The sequence below is a fragment of the Syngnathoides biaculeatus genome, chromosome 3, assembly GCF_019802595.1.
Source record: "Syngnathoides biaculeatus isolate LvHL_M chromosome 3, ASM1980259v1, whole genome shotgun sequence".
NCBI lineage: Eukaryota > Metazoa > Chordata > Actinopteri > Syngnathiformes > Syngnathidae > Syngnathoides > Syngnathoides biaculeatus.
The window spans coordinates 14,762,515-14,785,179 of NC_084642.1; the positions used below are offsets into that span (position 1 = coordinate 14,762,515).

Sequence of the window (22,665 nt, forward strand, 5' to 3'; positions counted from 1 at the left end):
CAATGCCCACAAGATGGCACAGGACATATTTAAATTCATTTTCTGGATCTAAATGACAATATCTCATTACTACAATATAATGAGTGACATTAAAATGACAGTGAGTACACAATGTGACAAACAGCTGCCACTTTATTTTGTCAGCACAGTCACCTCATCATGGTTAGGATATTTCGGACAGGGTGTGTACTGATAGGTCGAAGTCCCCAGAGTGTGGAAACATTACAGATGCAACGTGACACCCCCCGTTTCGCGTACTACGATCCATCCCATGGGATATCATCTGGATTTTTTTGCAACAATACATGGCAATGTCCAGATACCGAGCAGATATGGTTCCTTGAAAGATTTTGGGGAATTTTGAGTTACTGCTGAGGTTGATTTTTTTTTCTCCAATAGTTTAAAAAAATTGTGAGTGAAAAAGATACATGTACTTTTTGTTTATTTTTTTAAAAATGCATACAGAGAAGAACACAGTCAATGTTGCCCAGACAACATGACTGAAATTTGAAATGACAAGAAAAGAGCCCGTTAGAAGGCAATAACGGTCAATCGGGGTGAACATTGCCAAAGACTTGGTGCTCATTTATATATTGCACAAGCCTTGGTTTATCAACATGTTGATTTTTGTTTTTGTTTTTTTTTTTACTTAGGATATGCATTTCCAAGTAACAAATATTTCATGATCTTGCCTCACCTGTACAACTCAAAATGAGGAAAGACTGTAAAAGACCAGGACAGTGCATGATAGCAGATATATGTGTGGCTCATTGTACGTTAAATAGGTGAACATTTTAAATATTGATGGAATAGGGATTGTGTTTCCATATCTCATATTTATATGGCGCTTGTTCTCACCAGGGTTGGGGGTGTGCAGGAGCCGACCCCAGCTGACTTGAGGTGAGAGGTAGTGTGTACCCTCAAGTTACCGCCAGACTACATCAAGGCCGCATATAGACAATTATCCACACTCACAATAACGCCTCAGGGCAATTCTAAGCACAGGTGTCCAACCCAAGGCCTGTGGGCTACATCCAGCCCGCCACATCATTTTATGTGGCCCACAGAGGTTAATAATTTGCGTCAGCTTCCATCACTCTGGCTAAAAGCTGTATTGAAATTTTTCATCCATTTTCTTAGCCCCTTATCCTCACAAAGGTCACGGGGAGTGCTGAAGCATTTCCCAGCTGTCAATGAGCAGGAGTACACCCTGAACTGGTTGCCAGCCAGGGCACAACAAGACAAGCAACCAGACCTACGGGCAATTGAGAGTGTCCGACTAATGTTTCACGTTTTTGGGATGTGGGAGGAAACCAGAGTGCCCGGAGAAAGCCCATGCAGGCATGGGGAGAACATGCAAACTCCACATAGACAGGTCTGGGATTGAACCCGGTACCTCAGAACTCTGAGGCAAACGCTGTACCAGCTGAACCACCATGCCGCCTCAAATTAACCAATGTAATAAATGGGAATGTTGAGGTATTGCAAGATTTTATTACAAATTGTTACAAACCCCCTTTTACAGTACTATGACAAATAGTTGAAGAAATTATTATGCTTTTCTAAATTTCAATACTAGTAATAGATCTTCCGTGCATTGTGATATGATACTATGATGAGGTGATAAAAAATGTACATGGTTTTGCAGTCATAAAGGCCCTACCAACAATGTGGCACAGAAGAAAAATGACTTTGACAAGCCTGATGGACTCTTTAATTTACCTAACATGGATAGGATTTATTTATTTTTTTAAGTGAGAGGAAATCGAACCACAAAAAAAAAAAAAAAATTAAAATGGGTCTTTGCTCAAAGTTTGGGAAACACTGGCTCAGTACTAATCACACTAATCATCATTATAGCGACCCGCCAGATACCCAAGTCGAAGTATATTTTTCCATGTTTTTCTCTCAATGGAGCTCACAATTTCTATATCACATGGTTGTTGCCTCATGATGTACTATGTATAGCCCCCCACCTCCCACCCCAAATCCCACTGTGGCTTAGCGGAACAAATTTAAAGGGGAGATGACAGACGAGCCCACATTTGCAGGGACTGTTGTGTGGGATGTGTGCATCATCTCTACATTTCGGTGGCCACTTTATGAGATACACGTACCTGCACAATATAAATATGACTCTTTTACAACTGACTCTAAGTAAAATCAATTTACATTAAACTGCATAGAGCCACGGCTTATATTAAAGCCCTTGACACGGGTTTTTGAGATGTTATCAATCATATGGTCAGTTAATCATTAGAAAATATTACTTGTAACAATGTCAAGAATCAGTTTGCAACAACGCACACAAAAATCATACCTCGTATTAAAGTCTATGACGAGGGCTTTCCAGATCTTATATTATACTGTTATAAATCATGTAATTATATGATTACACAACTATACAAGAGCAGGTTTTTCTTATTCAAATGTGTCACTTGTTGTTATAAGGTCGAAAATCAGCAACAAAGCACATGTACATTGTGATACTTCATATCAAAGGCCTTGACGGGCACTTTCGAGATCTGTAAAAATGTTACCCATTTAGCAGATGTTCACAACACAATGAAACAAGAAGAACTGTGTACATCAAGTCTCACCCTCCAGCAAACTAAACTCTTTTGACCTTGAAACGTCAGCCAGAACCAACGTCAGCGTGGTTTCAGTTTTCTGGATGATTTAGCGGTCCAGTTTCTCCCTCTATTCAACAACTGACCCACCTCCCACTCCATCTAAATTCAACTTTAACTGAATCAGTGTGATGGACTATCTTGTTTGCAAATCCATTCATTCACTTTCATTCACAATACACTTGAATGAAATTATTGTTTTGTAATAACTCATTAATTACACTTTATTCAATAAGCCCGTGCTTTAAAATAATGGTTGCTAACACGGATTTGGGTTTCTTTCCCCTATGAGCAATGAAGTTGAGAAAGCACAGGGGGCCGCTAATCCCAAATGTCTGCCATACATGAAACAGCAGCTGCCCGCGGACACGCCGTCCCGCTGATCCGGGCTGTTTCGACGTTACTGTCCCAAATGTTTGCAATTGTGAGGTGTCGACGCAGATAAGCAGGGAGGGCAAAAAGGAGGAAGAGGAAAGCGGCCGCTCGCGTGTCCCCACAGTGTTTGGGTGTTTGATGAGTCGCTATGGTAATGGAGCTCAGCTTTGTGCATGCGCCAAGGCTGCTACATCATCTTCTGGAAATTCACACCCGTGTCAGGTCCAAGGAAGCGGCAACGGGAGAACGCTTGACTTGGCAGACCAGCTGACGCAAACACACAAACACACGAACACAAGGGAGGCCGGCAGAGTCCCGATGATTGCCTCACTGTAGTTAAATAAAGCAGTAAGGTCCTAAACACTTTCTAGACCATTGCACCTACTGTAGCTTTCTGACACTGGTACAACTTGTTAGGCTTGTAAATTGTAATCTAATTTTACAGCCAGTGGGTGGGAAAAGCCCTTTACAAATTATCAATAAAGTATAGCTACTGTGTACTGCACGTGGCTGCTCACTCAACCCATAAAGGTCTGAATAGTATGAGGTTTTTTTTCACCCCTGCTATTCATGGAGGGGAGGGACTGGTCCAAACTGGGGGAAAAAATATGATTATGTTTTTGAACTGAGAAAAAAATGGAAATACATTTAAAAAATAAATCCTGAAGAGGTGAATCAGCACATGACAAACTGCAAGTATGCAAGGATTTTTTGGAGCTGTGGGAGGCTCCACCTCCCCTTGACCCAATTGAGGACAAGGCATGAAGGAGTCATTTTTGTTCCGTGCCACATTGCTGGAGGCATGAATGGATATATTTAACATATGGTGGCTGTTTACAGAAAAGCGTGTATCGTTACATTTTTCTCCATTTTTTCTCCTGCTTTTCAGCACTTTTCCCCTGACTAAGGACACTGTTGAAGATTTTGTCGGTTGAATTTTCACCCGATGGCAGGCTGGTTGGGACATTTTCCTCACAGTGGAATTAGCATGCTCCGTGTAAGTTTTCTCTGGGTTGATAAGTGGAGTACCCCACCCAATCCTTGCCTGGGAACAACTAAGGCTTTTCTGGATGCTCCATTTTTACTCAAACATCAATTTTCTGAACCGCTTTTCCTCACAAGGGTCACAGGAGTGCTGGAGCCTATCCCAGCTATTTTCAGGCAAGAGGCAGGGCGCACCCTGAACTGGTCTCCAGCCAATCCCAAAGCACAAATAATCATGACACTCAAATTTCCACTTAAGCTTTTCAAGCCTTCCTCTACTTTTGCAGTATTTTGTTGCCCCAGTACCAGTTTTGTGAACATGTTGCAGGCATCAAGTATTTTACACAACATCCCAACTTCACTGGAATTGGTTTAGATTGATTTACTGGGGAGGAAGATGTCAGGGATGATTAAAAACCGGATTTTCCCCAGGTGCACTTTTAAAGAAAACTTCAACTTTGTAAAGCTAGGTCAGCTTAAATACTTGCTGTCCTCCATTTTTTTTTAACCCACTAAAGGATTTTTGGGCACTTCCAGTGTAGCATGTGTGATCATGACAGTATTAGATGAATATTGATCATGAACTGCTACAACCTTTATTGATTTCTTTTTGGAAGATATAGGTATCTGTTTGTTGCTGAAGTAATCGTAGTATTTATCCTCAAATACATGAAATGTATCTACCGTGTGTCTTCTTTAATAACACACGTAGCTATATAATGTTCTTGTACATTAATGTGCAAGCTGATTGTTTTTTTTTAAGAGGTTGATTCGGTCACTGAAGGCCCAGGTCCAAAATTCACCACCAGCCACTGATTTTCAGTGAATTGAGATTTCAGTTCACCCAGTTGAGTTATGGTGCTCTCTAGTGGTAATTTTGAGTAGCTCTTAAATGCCCGCGACAAGGCATTCAGCTCGTTATTGAACATGTTTAAAAGTATATAAATGTTTTAATACAAATGTGGATACAAAGAGAGTATGAAGAGAATAAAACAAATGATATTCCCAAAGTATGGAAGAAAAAAAAACGTCCTTCTCCTCCTTCCCCCCCTCCAAGCGGTTGAAAATACATTACGAGGCAGTTCACCAAATCACTGCTCGCGCTCCAAACAATCGATAACCCAGGATGGTTAAAGATGGATTATCTTGACTTATTTCTTCCTTTTCTTCGTTAACATGTCGACAACAGAGGGCACCTTTCGCTTCACGCCTGTGAGACAAAACACCAGGGGAAAAAAAGAAGGAACAGAAAATAATTACATACTTCATTTGGTACACTGCCACAATCTCATCACAGCTCCAAACCACCACCCCCCACATTGGAAATTATGAACATAGAAATTATTTTCAATCATTGTATTTTGTTTACCATTATTTATTGTACAATATATATTTTCACGCTGAAATCCCCAATTGTTCTTTGTAAAATTTAAAAAAAAAAAGAAAATCACTTGTTAATTTTAGAGGAGCAATTTTTCTGTATTTATTCATTTTTTAATATAGTAAATCCCCCATTGATTTCCCCTGCTGTAGGTGGTGTACCGATAATGAAGTAGAAGAAAATGACGGCAGAGAAACGACGCATTTTGCCAAGCAATGGGCATGGCGTAGTTGTAAAAAGCTCACTAGAAATATTATTTTGTATTTGTGTAGCACAGTTATAAAATAATTACTGACAACAATCATAGACATTGCTGCAAATGAGGACATCTACCTCTTTTCGAAGAGCTGATGGCAGCCAGCAGTGATGTGAGATGTCATGACCTCGCACTCCTCTCATCCTTACTGATCTCTTTTATTGCTTTTGTTCATCTCGTTTGTTTTAACGTGGGCATACGTTACTTTGTGAGTAATCTAGTAATGTGATTAGTGAGAACTTTGACCCACGTGATATGACTTGACTATGTTTAACACTGCCACCGCTTCAGCAGCTACAATTTCCTGAATCTGCCTTCGAACATCGATCACTGGTAACATACGGCTGAGGTCCGGGGAGACGAGACACAAAAATCATGATCGAGATGGGAAAAATTGAGGAAGAACAGAAAAACAGGCAAAAAACATCTTTCATGTCTGCTAAGCGGTCCCTCCTCCCTGCCCCACATGGAACCACTAGATATGTTGAAGCACATTTGACGCTCCACAAACTGCGAGATACTTAATCATATTTAATGGACCATGAAAAGATACACTAATACTTGGAAAAAGTGGGTTCTTCCAACTGAGAGGGAAAGAATTGTCGGTGTACCTAATGTTTTGCCCTGTTGTTTGTACTATAAATGTGTTTTGAGCACCTTGCTTCTTGCTGGGCGAGTCGCCGGCGACAGCGGACCTCTTAGCGTACGCCAACTTCATCCTCTGTATATTCTTCTTGCTGATCACTTCGTGCTCCACAATGGGACGCGGGTAGTCTTTACCCACAATGCACCCTGCTGCCTTCTGCACACTGCCTGGCGCTTTCCATGGCTCGTAGATGTACTGAGCTGGAAACTTCTTCAGGATGGGAAGGTACTTCCTGTGAAGATGGCAGAGGTAAGAGAAACTAGCAAGTTGTAGCGCCGGTATGCTTCAGTATACCCGCAACCCAAGCGCAACAGAGAATGGAAGGATGGATGATAGTCATACTTGATATAGTCGCCATTTTTGTCAGTTTTCTTGCCAAAGGCCACGGGAGAGTAGACCCTGAAGTACTGGTGGAAGAAGGTGCTGGCAGAGAGCCACTGCCAGTTGCCCGCGTTGAGAGCCCAGTCGCCGTCTAGCAGCAGCTCCTCAAACACCTTTCGTAAGGAACAGAAACACACGAAAACCGCAGTTTTCAGAGTACTGCTAACCTCTTCCAAAGCCGAAATAACACCGAGCCTATAAAATTCCCACCAGAATTTGAATCATATCTGGACCCAACTCAAGTTGATATGTTTACCTTCTGCCCTTCCTCCCAGCTGATCCACAGGTCACCTCTGGTGAGGAAGCAGGCCACAGCGTGTCTGGCCAGGTGATGGATCCATCCTTCTTGCCTCAGCTGGGTCATGATGGCGTCGATGAAGGGGAAACCCGTCCGAGCCTTTTCAAAGTAAAAGCCACAATGGTGACCTACAAGAAAATGATTGTGTGGTGACCGACATTTCACGTTTATCAAACCTCTCTCCATGCGCTCAGGTAGTCGTGGTTTGTGTCCCAGTCCACTTGAGTGCAAACGGGGTTCCCCACCATCTTGTTAAAGTTGGGGACACCAACACTGGCTGTGTAGAAGAACTCTCGCCACAATAGCTGCCCGTGCAGGGACACGGGCGGGTCGGAATGCTTTTTCTGTGGAAAGTGCAGGGTGAGATGGTGTATAATGTTAAAATTCCACATTGGCGCAGCCTGATCGAGGATGAAAGCACAGACAATACAGTGCCCAAAAAGCCAATTCTGTATTTTAAAAATAGGAGACCTCATAACATTAACCTTAAAACTGTTTGGGAGCATCATTCAGCTTTCAACGTACATTGCTAAAGATATTCTGCAAGCAATAATTCAGGTTTACACCAAGAAAAACAGAGATATCATTGTGGGTTAAAGAAAAATGAAACAAAGTTGGATGCGACATTTCAAATTTACAGTTCATAGCTGGCTTGGTTTGGTTAGCAATGTATTTTTTTATTTGTTGACATTTGACACACATCTGATGTTGCTCATGGGGGTCAAAGGGGGCGCTCACGGCCTTAGTGTGTTTGCTCAGACAGGTAAAAAATTAAAGGGAACGTTGTGTCTGACACCAACTTGTCACGGTACTTTAATCCCACTTGATGAGGCCAGGCTTGGCAGGCTGCTCATGTTTAATACTCACCCCCCGGTAGACTTCAGTCAGCCTCCACCAGAAGGTGCGCGCAGACAAACAGCCGAAGGTGACGTACGGGCTGAGGACCGTCGTGCTCGGGCTCAAAGAGTTGGGTGATGTCTGGGGTTTCTCAAAGCCGCACACCCATCCCTGTAGACAAAAAAAAAATAAACAAATAAATAAAAGATGAGACTTTCCATTGTTAACATGCAACGCAACACACAATGTGTGAACACGCAAAACAATCAATTTGAGATTACAGTTTTTTTCATATTTTCCTCCAGTCGCCTCAAAGCTTCTCGTTCTCCTCCTGGGAAAGGCTCATCTCCGAGTTGTGATACATCGTGACCGAGCTCGTCCAACGATGGAATCGCGTAATTATTCTCATCTTCTTCTGAATAAGGGGTCGTCACACCTTTGAGAGTAAATTTTAATGACGTAGTTACGTTTAATGCATGAAACAATATGGTCACTAAAAGTAGTCACGTACCTTCCATGTCCTCCACGGAGGGTGCAGGGATTGGTCTCTTCGGGGGCCCGAGGGTCTTCACTATTGCCTGCATGCGGTTGTATGTGAGGGGAGCTTTCCCGTTATTCTCTTCGATGAGCCTGTAAAACAAAACGGGTAGGAACTATCCGTTATTACGACATAATAGCAGTAATTTTGTAGACACCGAGCCTATGACAAGGCAGAAACATCCAGTACATGTGATTTAACACGGGAAAATTGTTTTCGTAAGGTCAATCCGTTCCTAATTTTTATATTCATCATCATCTTCATTGTTTCTCATGTAATACAATACAGTACAGTACAGTACATTACAGTACAGGACATTGTATTGTTTTTATTTCTCTGGGTGATGAATGTTGGGAATTTGTTAGCTGTAAAAAGATAATGCTTCCTTTCCAGACTAGGGTCTTGGAAAAATGGATTTAAAATCAATATAATTCTCTCTGTTAGATTAAGAGGAGGCGGCATAGTGGATCAGCTGGTAAAGTATTGGCCTCACAGTTCTGAGGACCCAGGTTCGATCTCGGCCACGCCTGTGTGGCGTTTGCATGTTCTCCCCGTGACTGGGTAGGTTTCCTCCGGGCACTCCGGTTTCCTCCCACATCCCAAAAACATGCAACATTAATTGGACACTCTAAATTGCCCCTAGGTGTGATTGTAAGTGGGGCTGTTTGTCTGTCTTTATGTGCCCTGTGATTGGCTGGTAACCAGTTCAGGGTATACCTCACCTCCTGCCCGCTGACAGCTGGGATAAGCTCCAGCACTCCCCGCGACCCTTGTGAAGATAAGCGGCAAAAGAAAATGGATGGATGGATGATTAAGAGGAGGGAAAAAAAAGAAATGTTACCTGTCTATGTCATAAAGCGTGTGGGAGACTTTATAGAGGACTTCCACATCATGCTCTTTGGCTAAAGCTGCCACCTTCTGGTCTCGGGACACGCTGTCAGGCTCTGTGTCAAACTCGTACGACAGCTTGGTTATTTTCCACTTGCGGAACAGTTTAGGGAAAATGTCTTCTGGCTTTCCTCTCACAACAAACAGCCTAAAAGAAAAGCAAAAAAAGCACATTTAGTGACTATATTGGACTTTTGCGTGATCATAATATTTATGCTATGAGTATCAACCTGGAGTTGAATTTTCTGAGGCTACAATCCAAGTCTTTGAGCGACCCCAGGAGGAACCTCCATCGGTTAACGGCTACCCGAGTCTTGTCATGGAGATGTGGATCCAGAATGAACACCGGGTAGAGTTCCTTGCAGTCCGTCAGGGCGGCCATCAGTGCCGGGTTGTCGTGCAGCCGCAGACCCTTACGAAACCAGTGAATGCACCTCTGACCCATGTCTGCTGTCACAGGACGCAAAAGATGCATTAATAATTCTTGAATAATGACAGTCTATTGGAGCGTTGTATTTTCATTTCCATAAAATTAGCTAGGCTACAACTGCACAAGATAATAAGCTCCGAAGCAAACCAATGCTGCATTACAGTTGACCCCAACGTAGAAATTGCGTCATCCGCGTCGCTGACCAATCAAAGGCCAGAGATCTGCATAAATGTTGGCGTCCGCCATTACCTCTGACAAAGTCGCATGGTCCAGTATAGCTTTTGTTAGCGTTTTATCATGTATTTGGGTTCCTTAACAATAGATATGATTAAGAGGTGCTAGTTGGTGGAGTTCAATTCGTACCCTTTCCAAAACCGAAGACCGAGTACGAAAAATGTCTTTGATGGATCAAACTTTGTGGAAGACGGCATGATCAACTGAACCCATCTAAAATCAACCGGAACAGATATGTTTGCATGAAGGTAAGCCCTCTATTTGATTTTCAATACATGTCTCATATAAATGAATTAGCAGTTCTTCGCTTGCATAACATAGCTACGTGTGAATGATTGACACACTTGATCTGTGTTGAGCGATATTTTGCGATGATCTGACTGCACAAACGTGTCTCTGTTCGGCGGCTACCGAGCTACGCTAAACCGTACTAGCGAGTCCTAAAAGCCTTCGACGTGCACCGTGACACCAAGACTGAAGGAAGGATGTCTGAGGACACTAAAGTAGTGATTGTCGTACTCGGTCGGGACTTGCGTAGGTTCGGCACTAATTCAAGAATAATTATTGAGTGGAACGTGCGACGTTACACAAAGAAAACGACAGAAACAACTCGTAAATCAAGCCTCGCCTTCTTTTCCTTCATACGGCGGTTCACAAACGGCTATACAGATACACATACAGATTCTGCACACAAGTTTGATATGTAACACGAAAATAGGAAACTGTCAATGACGAATTCATCTTTGGGTTATAATATATTATATTATGTGGCTTCTCGGTCTTCCTCTGACTCCGGAAAGATCTCGCGCTAATATCGATGGTTTCTCCGTCGATATGCATGTAAATACCATTGAAATACCCCTCGCTGAAATACTTGAAGCCCTGCTGTCTGCTTTTCAATGATATTTCACTGTTAGCTAAGAATGCGAGTGAGAAATCAGCTGGTAATTTGGACCGTTTTTCTCTATTCTTTTCTTGCTGCGCCGCCCTTTTTGCTAATTGTTTGTCTGACGTAAGCGCACGTGGCGGGACGTCACTTCAGGAGGCGTGGTTAAGTGCCCTGTACGGAGGAGTCAATTGACCCTCCGTGGATATTGTGCAATCCGCGTCACTGACCAATCAGAGGCCAGAGATCTGCATAAACCACGCCCCTTTTGCTCCCGCCATTTTCTCAGACAACATTGCATGGTCCAGTATACGTTTTGTTAGCGTTTTATCGCGTATTTGGGTTATTTAACAAAAAATATGGTTATTGTAATAGTGATGACAGGTATTCTGAAAGGCTAGTTGGTGGAGTTCGATTCGTACCCTTTCCGAAAACGGAGACCCAGTACGAAAAATGCCTTCGATGGATCAAACTTTGTGGAAGACCGCATCATCAACTAAATCCATCTAATATCAACTGGAACACATATGTTTGCAGGAAGGTATGCCCTATATTTGATTTTCAATACATGTCTCGTATAAATGAATTCGAAGTTCTTCGCTAGCATAACATTGCTACGTGTGAACGATTGACACATTTATTCTTTGTTGAGCGATATTCAGTGATAATCGGACTGCACAAACGTATTGATTTCTTGCTGGCTCGCGGCCGAAGCTTAACCAGACTGTGTTTGCACGAAGATATGCCATAAATTTGATTTTTAATACACGTCTCGTATAAATGAATGAGACGTTCTCCGCTAGCATAACATTGCTACGTGTGAACGATTGACACACTTATTCTTTGTTGAGCGATATTTAGCGATGATCGGACTGCACAAACGTATTGATTTCTTGCTGGCTCGCGGCCGAAGCTTAACCAGACTGTGTTTGCACGAAGATATGCCCTAAATTTGATTTTTAATCCACGTCTCGTATAAATGAATGAGACGTTCTCCGCTAGCATAACATTGCTACGTGTGAATGATTGAATGAAATCAGAAGCATGGCGTCTCTCTCAGTTAAGAATGTATTGTATTTAGAATCTATAATATATCGTTGATTTGAATGAAATGAGAAGCATGGAGTCTGTCTCAGTTCAGAATGTATTGTATTGTATTTGCCATTTTTACTGTTTGTCTTACGAGAGGCCCTGTAGCTCAGTGGTTAGAGCACTAGTTTGGTAAACCAGGGGTTGTGGGCTCATATCCCACTGGGGCCTCCACTCCCTGAGAAGGGTTGCGTCAGGAAGGGCATCTGGTGTAAAAATTGTGCCAAACATATGTGCGTTCATCTGAGATGACACGCTGTGGCGACCCCGAAAGGGACAAGCCGAAAGAAACACACACTGTTTGTCTTACGTGGGCGCACGTGGCGTGACGTCACTTCAGGAGGCGTGGTTAAGTGCCCTGTACGGAGGGGTCAATTGCATGAATGTCTAGTAATGCTCAGTTTTTATTGACAGGGTCATTGAAATGGTAATGCCACATGTAATATGGTTATTATCGTGGGTGCGGGTAGTTTGAAGTGCTGTAGAACTACTTATTGCTGATTTTTTAGTTACATTATTTAGTTGGATTTAAAACGAGTAAAAATGCAAGAATAAAGATGTTCTTATAGTAACGAAAATGTTTTTTTTTTAAATCAAAAGGAAAACATCCCGATGTTTTTCTTACCTTTTCTATAATCCAGCCCCAAAATATACTATATACTATGCCCACATTCTTACATTGTCGTAGTTTGTGTACGTTTAACAGAGCAGAACGTCAAAATTTAAAATAGAACGAATTGTCGTTTGTTTGGATGGCAATAAACGAAATACAAACTGGAGGAATTTACCTTAACGCCGTCTTTTAAAGCGCTCAAATGAAGCTTGTTAGTTGCTGGATTTGGGTTTGGTAACAAACACGTTAAAAAGAGTTACAAAACAGGAACTGTGCCAGCCAATCGGATTGCGACAAAGGCGGGGCGTCAGAGAAAAACACACAGTGCAGCATTGCTATGTAGTTAATGACCGCTAGGTGTCGCCACAATGTAATAATACACGCGAGGTTAGCCTCGACGTGATTTACATTTACTCACATTAAATTCCACCAGAGGGGGGCAGGGAACACTTGAAAGAAAACGCACCCTACACATTCCTTGTTTAATGTAACTTAAGAAATAATAAGATGAGATAATTTGGGGGATTTTTTGGGGCTAAAATTATTTTTGTGATTTTTGCAGTTGAGCTCGTCAAACGTATATCAGATCATGTATATTGATTATGTTTCTGTCGAAATATATTTCATTCGGAAAGATTGTGGTCATGTGCAGTCTGTTTGCTGTAACTATGTACATCCATCCATCCATCCAAGTTTTTTTCAACGCTTATCCTCGTGAGAGTCACGGGAGTGCTGGAGCCTATCCCAGCTGTCAACGGGCAGGGTACACCCTGGACTGGTTGCCAGCCAATCACTGGGCACATGGAGACAGACGGTAACACTCACAATCACACCTAGGGGCAATTTAGAGTGTCGTACGAGTTTGACACAGAGCCTGACAGCGTGTCCTGAGACCAGAAGGTGGCAGCTCTATCCAAAGAGCATGATGTGGAAGTCCTCTATAAAGTCTCCCACATGCCTTATAACATGAACAGGTAACATTTCTTTTTTTTCCCCTCCTCTTAATCATCCATCCATCCATTTTCTTTTGATGCTTGTCCTCATAAGGGCCGCGGGGAGTGCTGGAGCCTCGCCCAGCTCTCAACGGGCAGGAGGTGGGATACACCCTGAACTGGTTGCCAGCCAATCACAGGGCACATAGAGACAGACAACTGTCGCACTCGCAATCACACCTAGGGGCAATTTAGAGTGTCCAATTAATGTTGCATGTTTTTGGGACGTGGGAGGAAACTGGAGTGCCCGGAGAAAACCGGCGGAGGCACGGGGAGAACACGCAAACTACACACAGGCGGGGCCGGGATCGAACCCGGGTCCTCAGAACTGTGAGGCCAACGCTTTACCAGCTGATCCACCGTGCTACGCAACTAGGTTCATATGTTCTGAAATTAGATTACCAACCATCATTTTCTTGAAAAGTTTGATTTGGCAGAGGTCCACCAAAATTGAGTTTCTCGTTGTTTCGCTCAAGGTTATCCTTTTCTACTGCCAGTGACATTGTTGGGAAATGCTTTTCCCACTTTGTTATTTTATTTTATTTTCAATTCAGATGAGATTTCCTGATGCGCTGACAAAGATGGAAAATGTTTTATGTCCAAAAACACACATTCATTGCATTTTGACACGATGAAATGGCTCATCGATATGGTTTGTCCTGCTTTCTGTGAAGTTTGATGTAGATCTCCTGATTAGCTTATTCTAATCATGGTCCAGAATAACATATTGATCGCACAAATTACACAAATCTTTACGTCAGTCATTAATTAGCACTTTATGAGGTCCATCTGCCTGCAATGTGGTACAATTTTACAAAGGACACACATATAAATGAACAACTACGACTACTATTAGGCATGTTGACAAGAGTGTTTTCAAAATCAATATTTTATGGTTCAAACTTGCACTCGTGGTGCAAGTGAGAATGAAACATATACTTATCAAACAATTTACTGTATGATAGTCAACACATTATTAGTAGGTGTGCACCAGTATCTGTATCGGTGTCAATACTGTACATTTACAAGGTTCTCGGTACTCGTAAAAATGGTCCGATAACACACTGAGAGCATAAGGAGGACCGCACTTTTAGCCAACTCCAAATTGGGAAATAAACTCCACAGAGGTGATAGCAGAGATGGACGCTGACCGGCAGCGGGCCCAGTTGCCCCAGTTGCACCCAGTACCCCCCCCCCCTTTTTTTTATACACTTTATTTTCTACTCAACACACAGAAGTAACACGGTATTCACATTCTATTGGACATTCTTTATCTCTTATCAATTGTATGCACTTCTTTTACATAGCGTACTGTGGTGTTCAGGCTTAAACACCACAAACCATTTCAGCCTTTTGTCACAAGTTGCATTCAAGGGAAATATGTGGCAAGACTTTGGGCGAAAACCAAATGTAATTGGATTTTAAAATATCATTAATGGCAAGTTGTGACTCCGTTAAAGCATTATATTTGAACGAATGTGGGATTTTCAAGAAAAAAATTGAATACAAAATTTAATCCAACACATTTTAATCACTGCAAGATGTAACGGATTAGCAAATATCCGTACTCTGGATCGGTGAGTCCTCAAAGAAAAGTACTTGTACTTGTACTCGGCCTGAAAAGAAAATGGTATGAGGAATCCCTATGCAGCAAACTTGAATTAAGGGCAATGCGTTCAATGTTATTGTTTAATGGCTCACTCAAATAACTAATAACTAAGACGTCACGTGGGCATCTACACGTTTGGGTGTCGGCTAACTCCTGAATGTTGTGTTGTTATTGTTATGACTGCCATGCATGTGGCTTTAGTCACGACTGCTTTCTCCTCGGAATCTCTCCGATTGGCCGCCGCAAAGGCGCCATTCACTCGCATCGCGGTGGGGAGGAGGGGGAAGGTGTGGTACAAAAAAAAGGGGGGGGGGGAGCGGAGGGGGGTGCACTCGAAAGTGGATTCAATCTCCAGTGGTCCTCAGCCAGTCGGAGATGCTCCATCTGCGGCGTTCGCGGTCGCCTCCGCCGACCAGGTGTTGCAGCACGGTGCGGGCGCGTCGTTAACTCGCATGCATGCGCCTCGCGTCCTCCTCCCCGGTCGGGTTCGCAGACCGCTGGGAAGATGCTGAGCAGACTGATGAGTAGCAGCATCCGGAGTCTGGACCGGGAGTGCAACTGCACCGTGCGGCTGCTGGACGACTCCGAGTACACCTGCACCATCCAGGTCAGTGCAGTCATCAGGCAGCAACACGTCCTTGACTTCAACGAGGCAGGGGCAGCACTTGACGCGTTTCATTGCCTTGAATGGGATTTATATATATATATATATATATTATATATATATATATATATATATATATATATATATATATATATATATATATATATTTTTTTTTTTTAAATGGGGCTCAGAGTGTCAGCCAGAGGATGGCTGGGGATGGGTGCTCAATGACATCACCGGTGTGGGGATCCCATCAGCAGTTCTGCAGCAATGTTTTGCAAAGCTGTCAAGCGCATGCAACAAAACCGTTTCAATCTTAATTGGAACGTGTCCGTGCTGCTCAAACGGGATGAGACAAACGGACTTTTTATAAACGGGATTATCATGCAGGATTAAGGGGATTATTTCCTTTTTTTTTAAAAGATGTTTTTGTGTGTGATTGGACTGCAAAACATACGGCCCTCCGCAAAGATGAGTTTCAGTACAGTAAGATCAAATTCGATTGCAATTGATCACCACTAACTGAGGTGTAGTTATATGAATCACGTTTGCTTACTTTTATATGACTTGTAATGGCTGTCACATGACCAGCATGTGGATGCCGTGGTGAGCACATCTGCCTCGCAGTTTGAAGGTTTGGGGTTCAAATCTAAAATGGGTGCTGTTGGCATGTTGTCCCTGCGCCTGCGAGCGCAATCAATTCGCACTCACTCTTAATTTAGTCCTCGATCAACCTAACATGCGTGTTGTGTGAGAAGAATTTGAAGCATCTGGAAAAAAATCCACACAAGCACAAGGGAAAGGTGGGCATGCAACCGGCCTGGGCCCAAAACAAACAAAAAATAAATAACAACAACTGGGGGGTGGGGGGGGTAGATCTGTTAAGCACACATACAGCGTCGTGCTGGGGAAAAATGAAAATCTCACTTTGAAATGAATAAAGTTATGATTATACCATGATTAAATGATATTGCTCAATTCATACATGGGTGCTCTCCCAATGTTGTGATCACTTGTTAAAAAGACCACTTTGTTATCGCATTAAGATAATAACATCTTGCTTGAAAATCTGATTTTCCTTTCTCATATAACAGTACTCATTTTAAGGTAATGACTTTATTTCCATAACATTATTATTACATTGTCATTTGTTTTTTGACATTGTTTTGACTTGACGTTGCTGCCCAATGAACGAATTCACTCACTGAACGTTGGCAGTGTTGACTGGACAACTCTTTTTGGTTCCTAATATAGTATAATTTATTGTTGTGTGCCGTTGACGTAAGACGGTTGTAGGTAAATCGAAAAGGTGGTCAACATGTGCGCCTGGGACCACAAGGTAGCCCCCAAGGAGTACGCAAGTGGCCCGCGGACCTGTTCTGAAATATAGCACATTAGTGATGGTACATTGTATAAGTGATCATTTGAAAAGAGGTTTTTTTTTATAGTATTGGGTATTTTCATTCATGTTTCTTACTTATATGATTAGTTAGTGTTAATAAGATCTACTTAAATGTAATTTGAGCAAAATTGCTCTTTGAGATGTAGTATGTCTCAAACTGGGAGATCTTTGTGTTAATGCATAAATTCCAAAAAGGATGGCGACCCTTGCTGTAGATTATATCGTACTTCGCTGTGACGTGTCGCTTGAGCCAGTTAGTACGGTGGCCTGGAAGCCAGCGTAAATTAGATTGTTGCGTCTGCATTTTCCTCCCCTTTTTTAACATTTCTAAAGCAGCTTCTGCGTTTTGTTAGCAGCGACTAATGGCACAACAGTGACACCAGCGCAAATGCGCTCACTTATTCAGGCCTTGGGTATAAAGCGTTCCTCCTTGCTCCTCGCGCTTGACACATCAGAGGAAATCAATAGCACATCGACGTGAATGAAGACGCGACGCGCGTTTGTAAGTGGTAAAGACGCAAAGCAGCGAGGTGAAGTCCTTAGAGTGTATTATCTGCCGAGCGTTGAAGGTCACGTGACGTTCACGGGGCCTCATCATGGATGCGTTTGGAGCTTCCTCGCTTGTTTAGGGATTCCGCTTCTATGCTGACTTAGAGACAATGACAGCGCACAAGACCACGGCTATAGGCTTATTTGTAACATCTAATGTGACGGCAAAAAAACGCCTTTCAGTCACTGACAACTTCAAGTGCCTGCTACTCCAGGGACTCTTGAAAGGCTGATTTGAAGTCACCTTGAGTTATTTTCCTACTCATCGCTCAATTTATCAACAAGTATGAAGAAAATAATTGTTGTACATCAAATTCCATGCAAAGAAAACAAAAAACATTCACTTTGGAAAATAATGTAAAGATATATGATACATTCCACTCCGGCAGAACGGTTGTGAGCACAACGCTCTGTATCGGAGGTAGTACTCCAATATATTGTGTCTTTACATACTGCGCTTCAGCATTTGTTCATAGTGACAATTTGTTTTGAGAACCAATAGTACAAGACTTGAAAAAAACCCATTCTTCCATTATCCTCACAAGGGTCACAGGGAGGGCTGGAGCGTATCCCAGCTGTCAATGGGCAGGAGGCGGGGTACACCCTGAACTGGTTGCCAGCCAATCGTAGGGCACATGGAGACAAACAGCCGCACTCACAATCATACAAAGGGGAAATTTAGAGTGTCCAATCAATGTTGCAGGTTTTTGGGATGTGGGAGAAAACCGGAGTGCCCGGAGAAACCCCAAGCAGGCACAGGGGGAACATGTAAACTCCACACTAGCGGGTCCGGGATTGAACCCGGGACCTCAAAACTGTGAGGCCAACACTTTCCAGCTGATCCACTGTGCCCCCTTGAAAATAACCATTTAGTAGAAAACTAGGATTTCGAGAAGAGTTACCAACGTGGGCAGGCGGGCACATGGTTGTCAGTGAGGACCACTGGAGGTAGCACAGGTCACAAATTGTTCGTATTATTATTATTTGGGCTTTGAATTTTGAATCTGACTTGCTTAGCTTCATTTAATTTGACAATAATTTTGTATAATATAAAAACATATTTTATGTGTAATGAATTCTTTGGGGCAGCACAGTGGTGCAGCTGTAAAATGTTGGCCTCACAGTTCTGAGGACCCAGGTTCAATCCCAGCCCTCTCTGTGTGGAGTTTGAATGTTCTCCCCATGCCTGCGTGGTCTTTCCTCCCACATCCCCAAAACATGCAACATTAATTGAACACTTTAAATTGCCCATAGGCGTGATTGTGAGTGCGACTGTTTGTCTCCATGTGCCCTGCGATTGGCTGGCAACCAGTTCAGGGTGTACCCTGCCTCCTGCCCGTTGACAGCTGAGATAGGCTCCAGCACTCCCGCGACCCTTGTGAGGATAAGCATCAAAGAAAGAAAGAACTCTTTACCACAAACATACAATCAGTACCCACGAAGTAGCTCTCAGCCTCAAAAAGATCGCTGACCCCTGATTCCAAGGCTGCTTCGCTCAATCAAGATGTTCAGTTTGAACATTAAAAACATAAAACTTGCTGATTCCACACTTTCAACAGGACACAGCGCAGCAGGGAAGACATATTTAATTTCTCTCTGCATATTCAGATATTCCCACCGTGGGAAACAATGGGAATAAAAGTATAATTTTACACAGTGGGCATCATTACCTAATCAAACTTGTTTACTAAGGCTGCAGCATTTCCATAAAAGGCTTCATCTGGTCATTGTGTGATAGTTTAAAACGGTGTTAACATGTTTTCGCTGCTCTGATGAAATATGTGACTTCCGCTGTTCACCTTGGAGATGTGGCCCAGAATAAAATGTGCTAATTGTGGCCCATTTAGTTCAATTAGCGCCCATGTGGCCGACACAGGATTCTCATCATCGGGGAATAATGACGGGTTGAAACCGTGACGAATGGAACCGCATTAAGTGGTGAAGTGCCAAAATGTCACAAGCGTGCATTACATGCAGCAATTGCAGTAATTAGTGACAGATCTCATTTCTCCTCCAACAGGAATATTATGAATAATATATACCATTGGTTCTCTCTAAATGCCACCTTTATGACCATTGCACTGTTTTGAACATGATCATAATTAAATCATTACTTCATAATCCATTGCACATAATTGCATTTTGAAACGGTCACTTGACACGTGTTTAAAAAAATAAATAAATATACATTTTAATGAAGAAACTGTCACTGATGGTGCCCTGCGACTGACTGGCGACCAGTTCAGGGTGTATTCCTCCTTTTGCCAAGAAGGTGATACACTTTTCCGTCTTGTGGAAGCGTCCTGGATGAAGTGTTTATTTTTAAATCCTCTTTCTTTTGCGGTAAGATTTTTTTTTTTTTTTTGGGGGGGGGGGGGGTTGGGTGGGGGGTGTTCCCACAGGCAATAGTCTGCTCACTTTTCCTGAGCCGCCTTCACCTCGGCACTAAATTAATGATAATGCCTAAATTTAGCATAAAGTTGCTTCTAAAATCCTCCAGTCAGGCAAGGATTGGCGTCCAAGCCGAAGCTCAGAGGTCACGCAAGAGCATTCGGAGAGTGACAGTGATGTCGTTTGCGCTTCGTCGGAATCGTTTCTGATGGGTCATTGATGGATGCATCATTTTAAGATCAGCATATGTATGCTTACATGTAACATGCAAACAGATTTCTGAAATGTGACATATCCCATGCACAATGAGGGGAGAAAAATAGCAAGTGTGTGCTTAGTGCTTTTACAGCACTCTTGAGTATGCATTGCATCTCAAGCTTTAAATTTAACTTGAGTGTTTTGTTTTTACAGATTAATATTCATGTTAACTGTTAACTTTAAAATCTTAAAATGCTACTTAAAATTCTACCTACCTCATACTGGGACACATTACGCTGGTTTCCTGAAATATGAGGGCCCCATGAGCCTTCAAAAAGGAGGCTTCAAGCGCTTGAAGTTTATTGCCAGAACTAAAATACACATTACTATAAAACAATGAGAATTACACGCCATGTATTTCAGACAACCACATAGCCTTGCCAAATGTCTGCTTATCTTAACGGCAGCAAACAATGCAAGACGCGATTGCGTTGCTGTTATGGTCTCATCAACCTTTAAAAATCTAATACAGAGGTCTTGCTGAAATTCGACTACGGCGGTGTGTGCTCTCAAGTGTTCGGTGCATTATTTAAATTACGGGCTAAATCTTTAAACGCAGAACGATACCGACGGTTTCGATTTTTGTTATACGTCGACTCAGTCGCTAGTACAACAACAACAAATGACTCATTGTTAAGTGCAAGCCGCACCAGACGTTTAAACGTGTTTGAATGAGATTATTTCGTCAACGAGGTGTACGTAGATTTCTTGAGCCCTCTTCCTGTCTGTGTTTTGGGTGCGAAGTTCCACGTGAACTTCGTCAGGTCTCGCCGAATCCTGTGCTTGTGTTGGATTCATCAACTCAGGTTCGAACCTATACGGTTGAATTACACTTGCATGGGATGTTTTTAGAACATGGGAAGAATTGGAAAATTCCTCTTCTTCAGTTCTTTATCTCTTCCACATAGCATTCCATAAAAATTTCTTCATCACTTCTGTCTATCTCCTCAAGATCCCACTCACAGCGTGTATGATTGTCTGTGTAGGAAGCCATTTTGTTTACTGGGGTTGTCTTGGTGTGACGTCACGCGGAAGGAGCTTCAACAAGGCCTCGGTTTGAAACAGACAACGGAGGCATTCGAATTACAAAGAAAATGTGCACTTTAGCGCTAATTTAGTTCATTTCTGTTGTGTTGAGAATTTTTAAAATATTCTTTATGAAAAATTACCTATGTTTGTGTGATATATAAATAAAATATAGGTCCTCTGGATTAGACCTTTAAACAGCAAATATTTGAACTCTAATTGTGGGCAATATACACATAATGTAGTAATACACACTAACATATATTGTTTATTTGCTGCCAAAAACAAATCATATTACCGCGTCTTGCTGAGGACCTGAAAAGTTTACACCAGGGGTGTCAAACTCAAATTTACAGTGGGCCAAAATTCAAAATTGAACAAAGTCGCGAGCCAAGGTTGAACAAATTAACCTTTTAATATGGAACCACACAAGTGTGTAATACTTGTAATACCGGCAAGCCAGCTCTAATATTAATTTGAAATTGGCTCACGGGCCAAGGTTTATTTGCCCCGCGGGCCAGAGTTTGACACCTCTGGTCTACACGTATAGCTGTATAGCTTTGTTGTGCTGCCCCCAGGTGGCCAAAGTGACTATAAGGAGCAGCACAATCTCCATTGGATTGAAACACAATTTAATTGTGTATTAGATAGTATTTTTCCCTCTTAAAAACTATAAATATGAGGTTTGTTTTGGGAGGGGAGGGCTGAAATGGATTAAAAGCATTTCCATATACAGTATTTCCGCAAGGGAGGAGGATTTTAGATGTCATGCATTACACTCATATCTACAGGATAGCTTCAACTTTCATATTTTGTGTTTGAAAACATTCTTTAATGGTTTATGGCACACTTCTTACCATTGAGACTCGGAGGGTTTCAGTGCGAAACATAACCTGTCATATTTGTGAGGGCATCATGAAATTATGGTTTCATGTGTGAACTAAATCGCCCTGCTGAACGTCCAGCATGGGAGCGCTTACGTTTGTTTGTGTGATGATGGTTTTGTGGGAGCGCTCCGAAATGAGTCCACAAATGGATGCCCCCCAGCCCTCCGCTGATATGTTGCTATTCAAAACACGACCGTTCACCTCTTGAAAATGCACAGCCGCTTTTCACCAGGATGGGGAAATATGTCCGCTTGTCCGCAATCTCTTGACTTGAAAGGTTTGATAAGGCGAGAAGAGCTGCAAGGAGTTTGTGTGTGTGCGTGTGCAACAAAGGCGTCACAAGAGGATCTGAGGTGCTGCTGGCTAGTGGTTCTCTGCCACGTGTGACGTGTATTTGGAAAAGGGCAGTGTTGAACTCGCAGCTCGGGGACGGTCCTCATGTGTTATTCATGATCCCCGCCGGGTTGTGCAACTGATATTT

At 42.5% G+C, this 22,665-nt stretch overlaps 1 protein-coding gene and 1 long non-coding RNA gene across 2 annotated transcripts in view; one reads left to right on the top strand and one right to left on the bottom strand.

Moving 5' to 3' along the window:
• Window positions 1-4,015, top strand: part of LOC133498077 (uncharacterized) — a 29,954-nt gene extending 25,939 nt beyond the window's left edge. The window contains exons 3-4 of the long non-coding RNA XR_009794181.1: window positions 862-900; window positions 3,895-4,015. This is a non-coding gene — a long non-coding RNA (uncharacterized LOC133498077). The remainder of the gene's footprint in view (window positions 1-861; window positions 901-3,894) is intronic.
• A 785-nt stretch (window positions 4,016-4,800) lies between these two features.
• cry5 (cryptochrome circadian regulator 5) lies at window positions 4,801-12,744 on the bottom strand. Its single transcript, XM_061814490.1, has 11 exons — window positions 12,642-12,744; window positions 9,445-9,661; window positions 9,168-9,362; window positions 8,300-8,418; window positions 8,070-8,224; window positions 7,819-7,959; window positions 7,128-7,295; window positions 6,910-7,050; window positions 6,615-6,766; window positions 6,284-6,504; window positions 4,801-5,199 (listed from the first exon to the last, which is right to left on the bottom strand). The coding sequence occupies exons 2-11, from the start codon at window positions 9,657-9,659 to the stop codon at window positions 5,141-5,143; spliced, it is 1,566 nt and encodes a 521-aa protein (XP_061670474.1). The 5' UTR covers window positions 9,660-9,661; window positions 12,642-12,744; the 3' UTR covers window positions 4,801-5,140.
• Window positions 12,745-22,665: the final 9,921 nt, after the last annotated feature.

Coding starts and splice junctions, on each gene's coding strand:
- cry5 (XM_061814490.1), bottom strand. CDS start 9,659: ATGGGTCAGAGGTGCATTCACTGGTTTCGTAAGGGTCTGCGGCTGCAC. Junction 9,363..9,444: donor CTCAGAAAATTCAACTCCAG/GTTGATACTCAT, acceptor CTTTTCTTTTAG/GCTGTTTGTTGTGAGAGGAA. Junction 6,505..6,614: donor AAAAATGGCGACTATATCAA/GTATGACTATCA, acceptor CCATCTTCACAG/GAAGTACCTTCCCATCCTGA.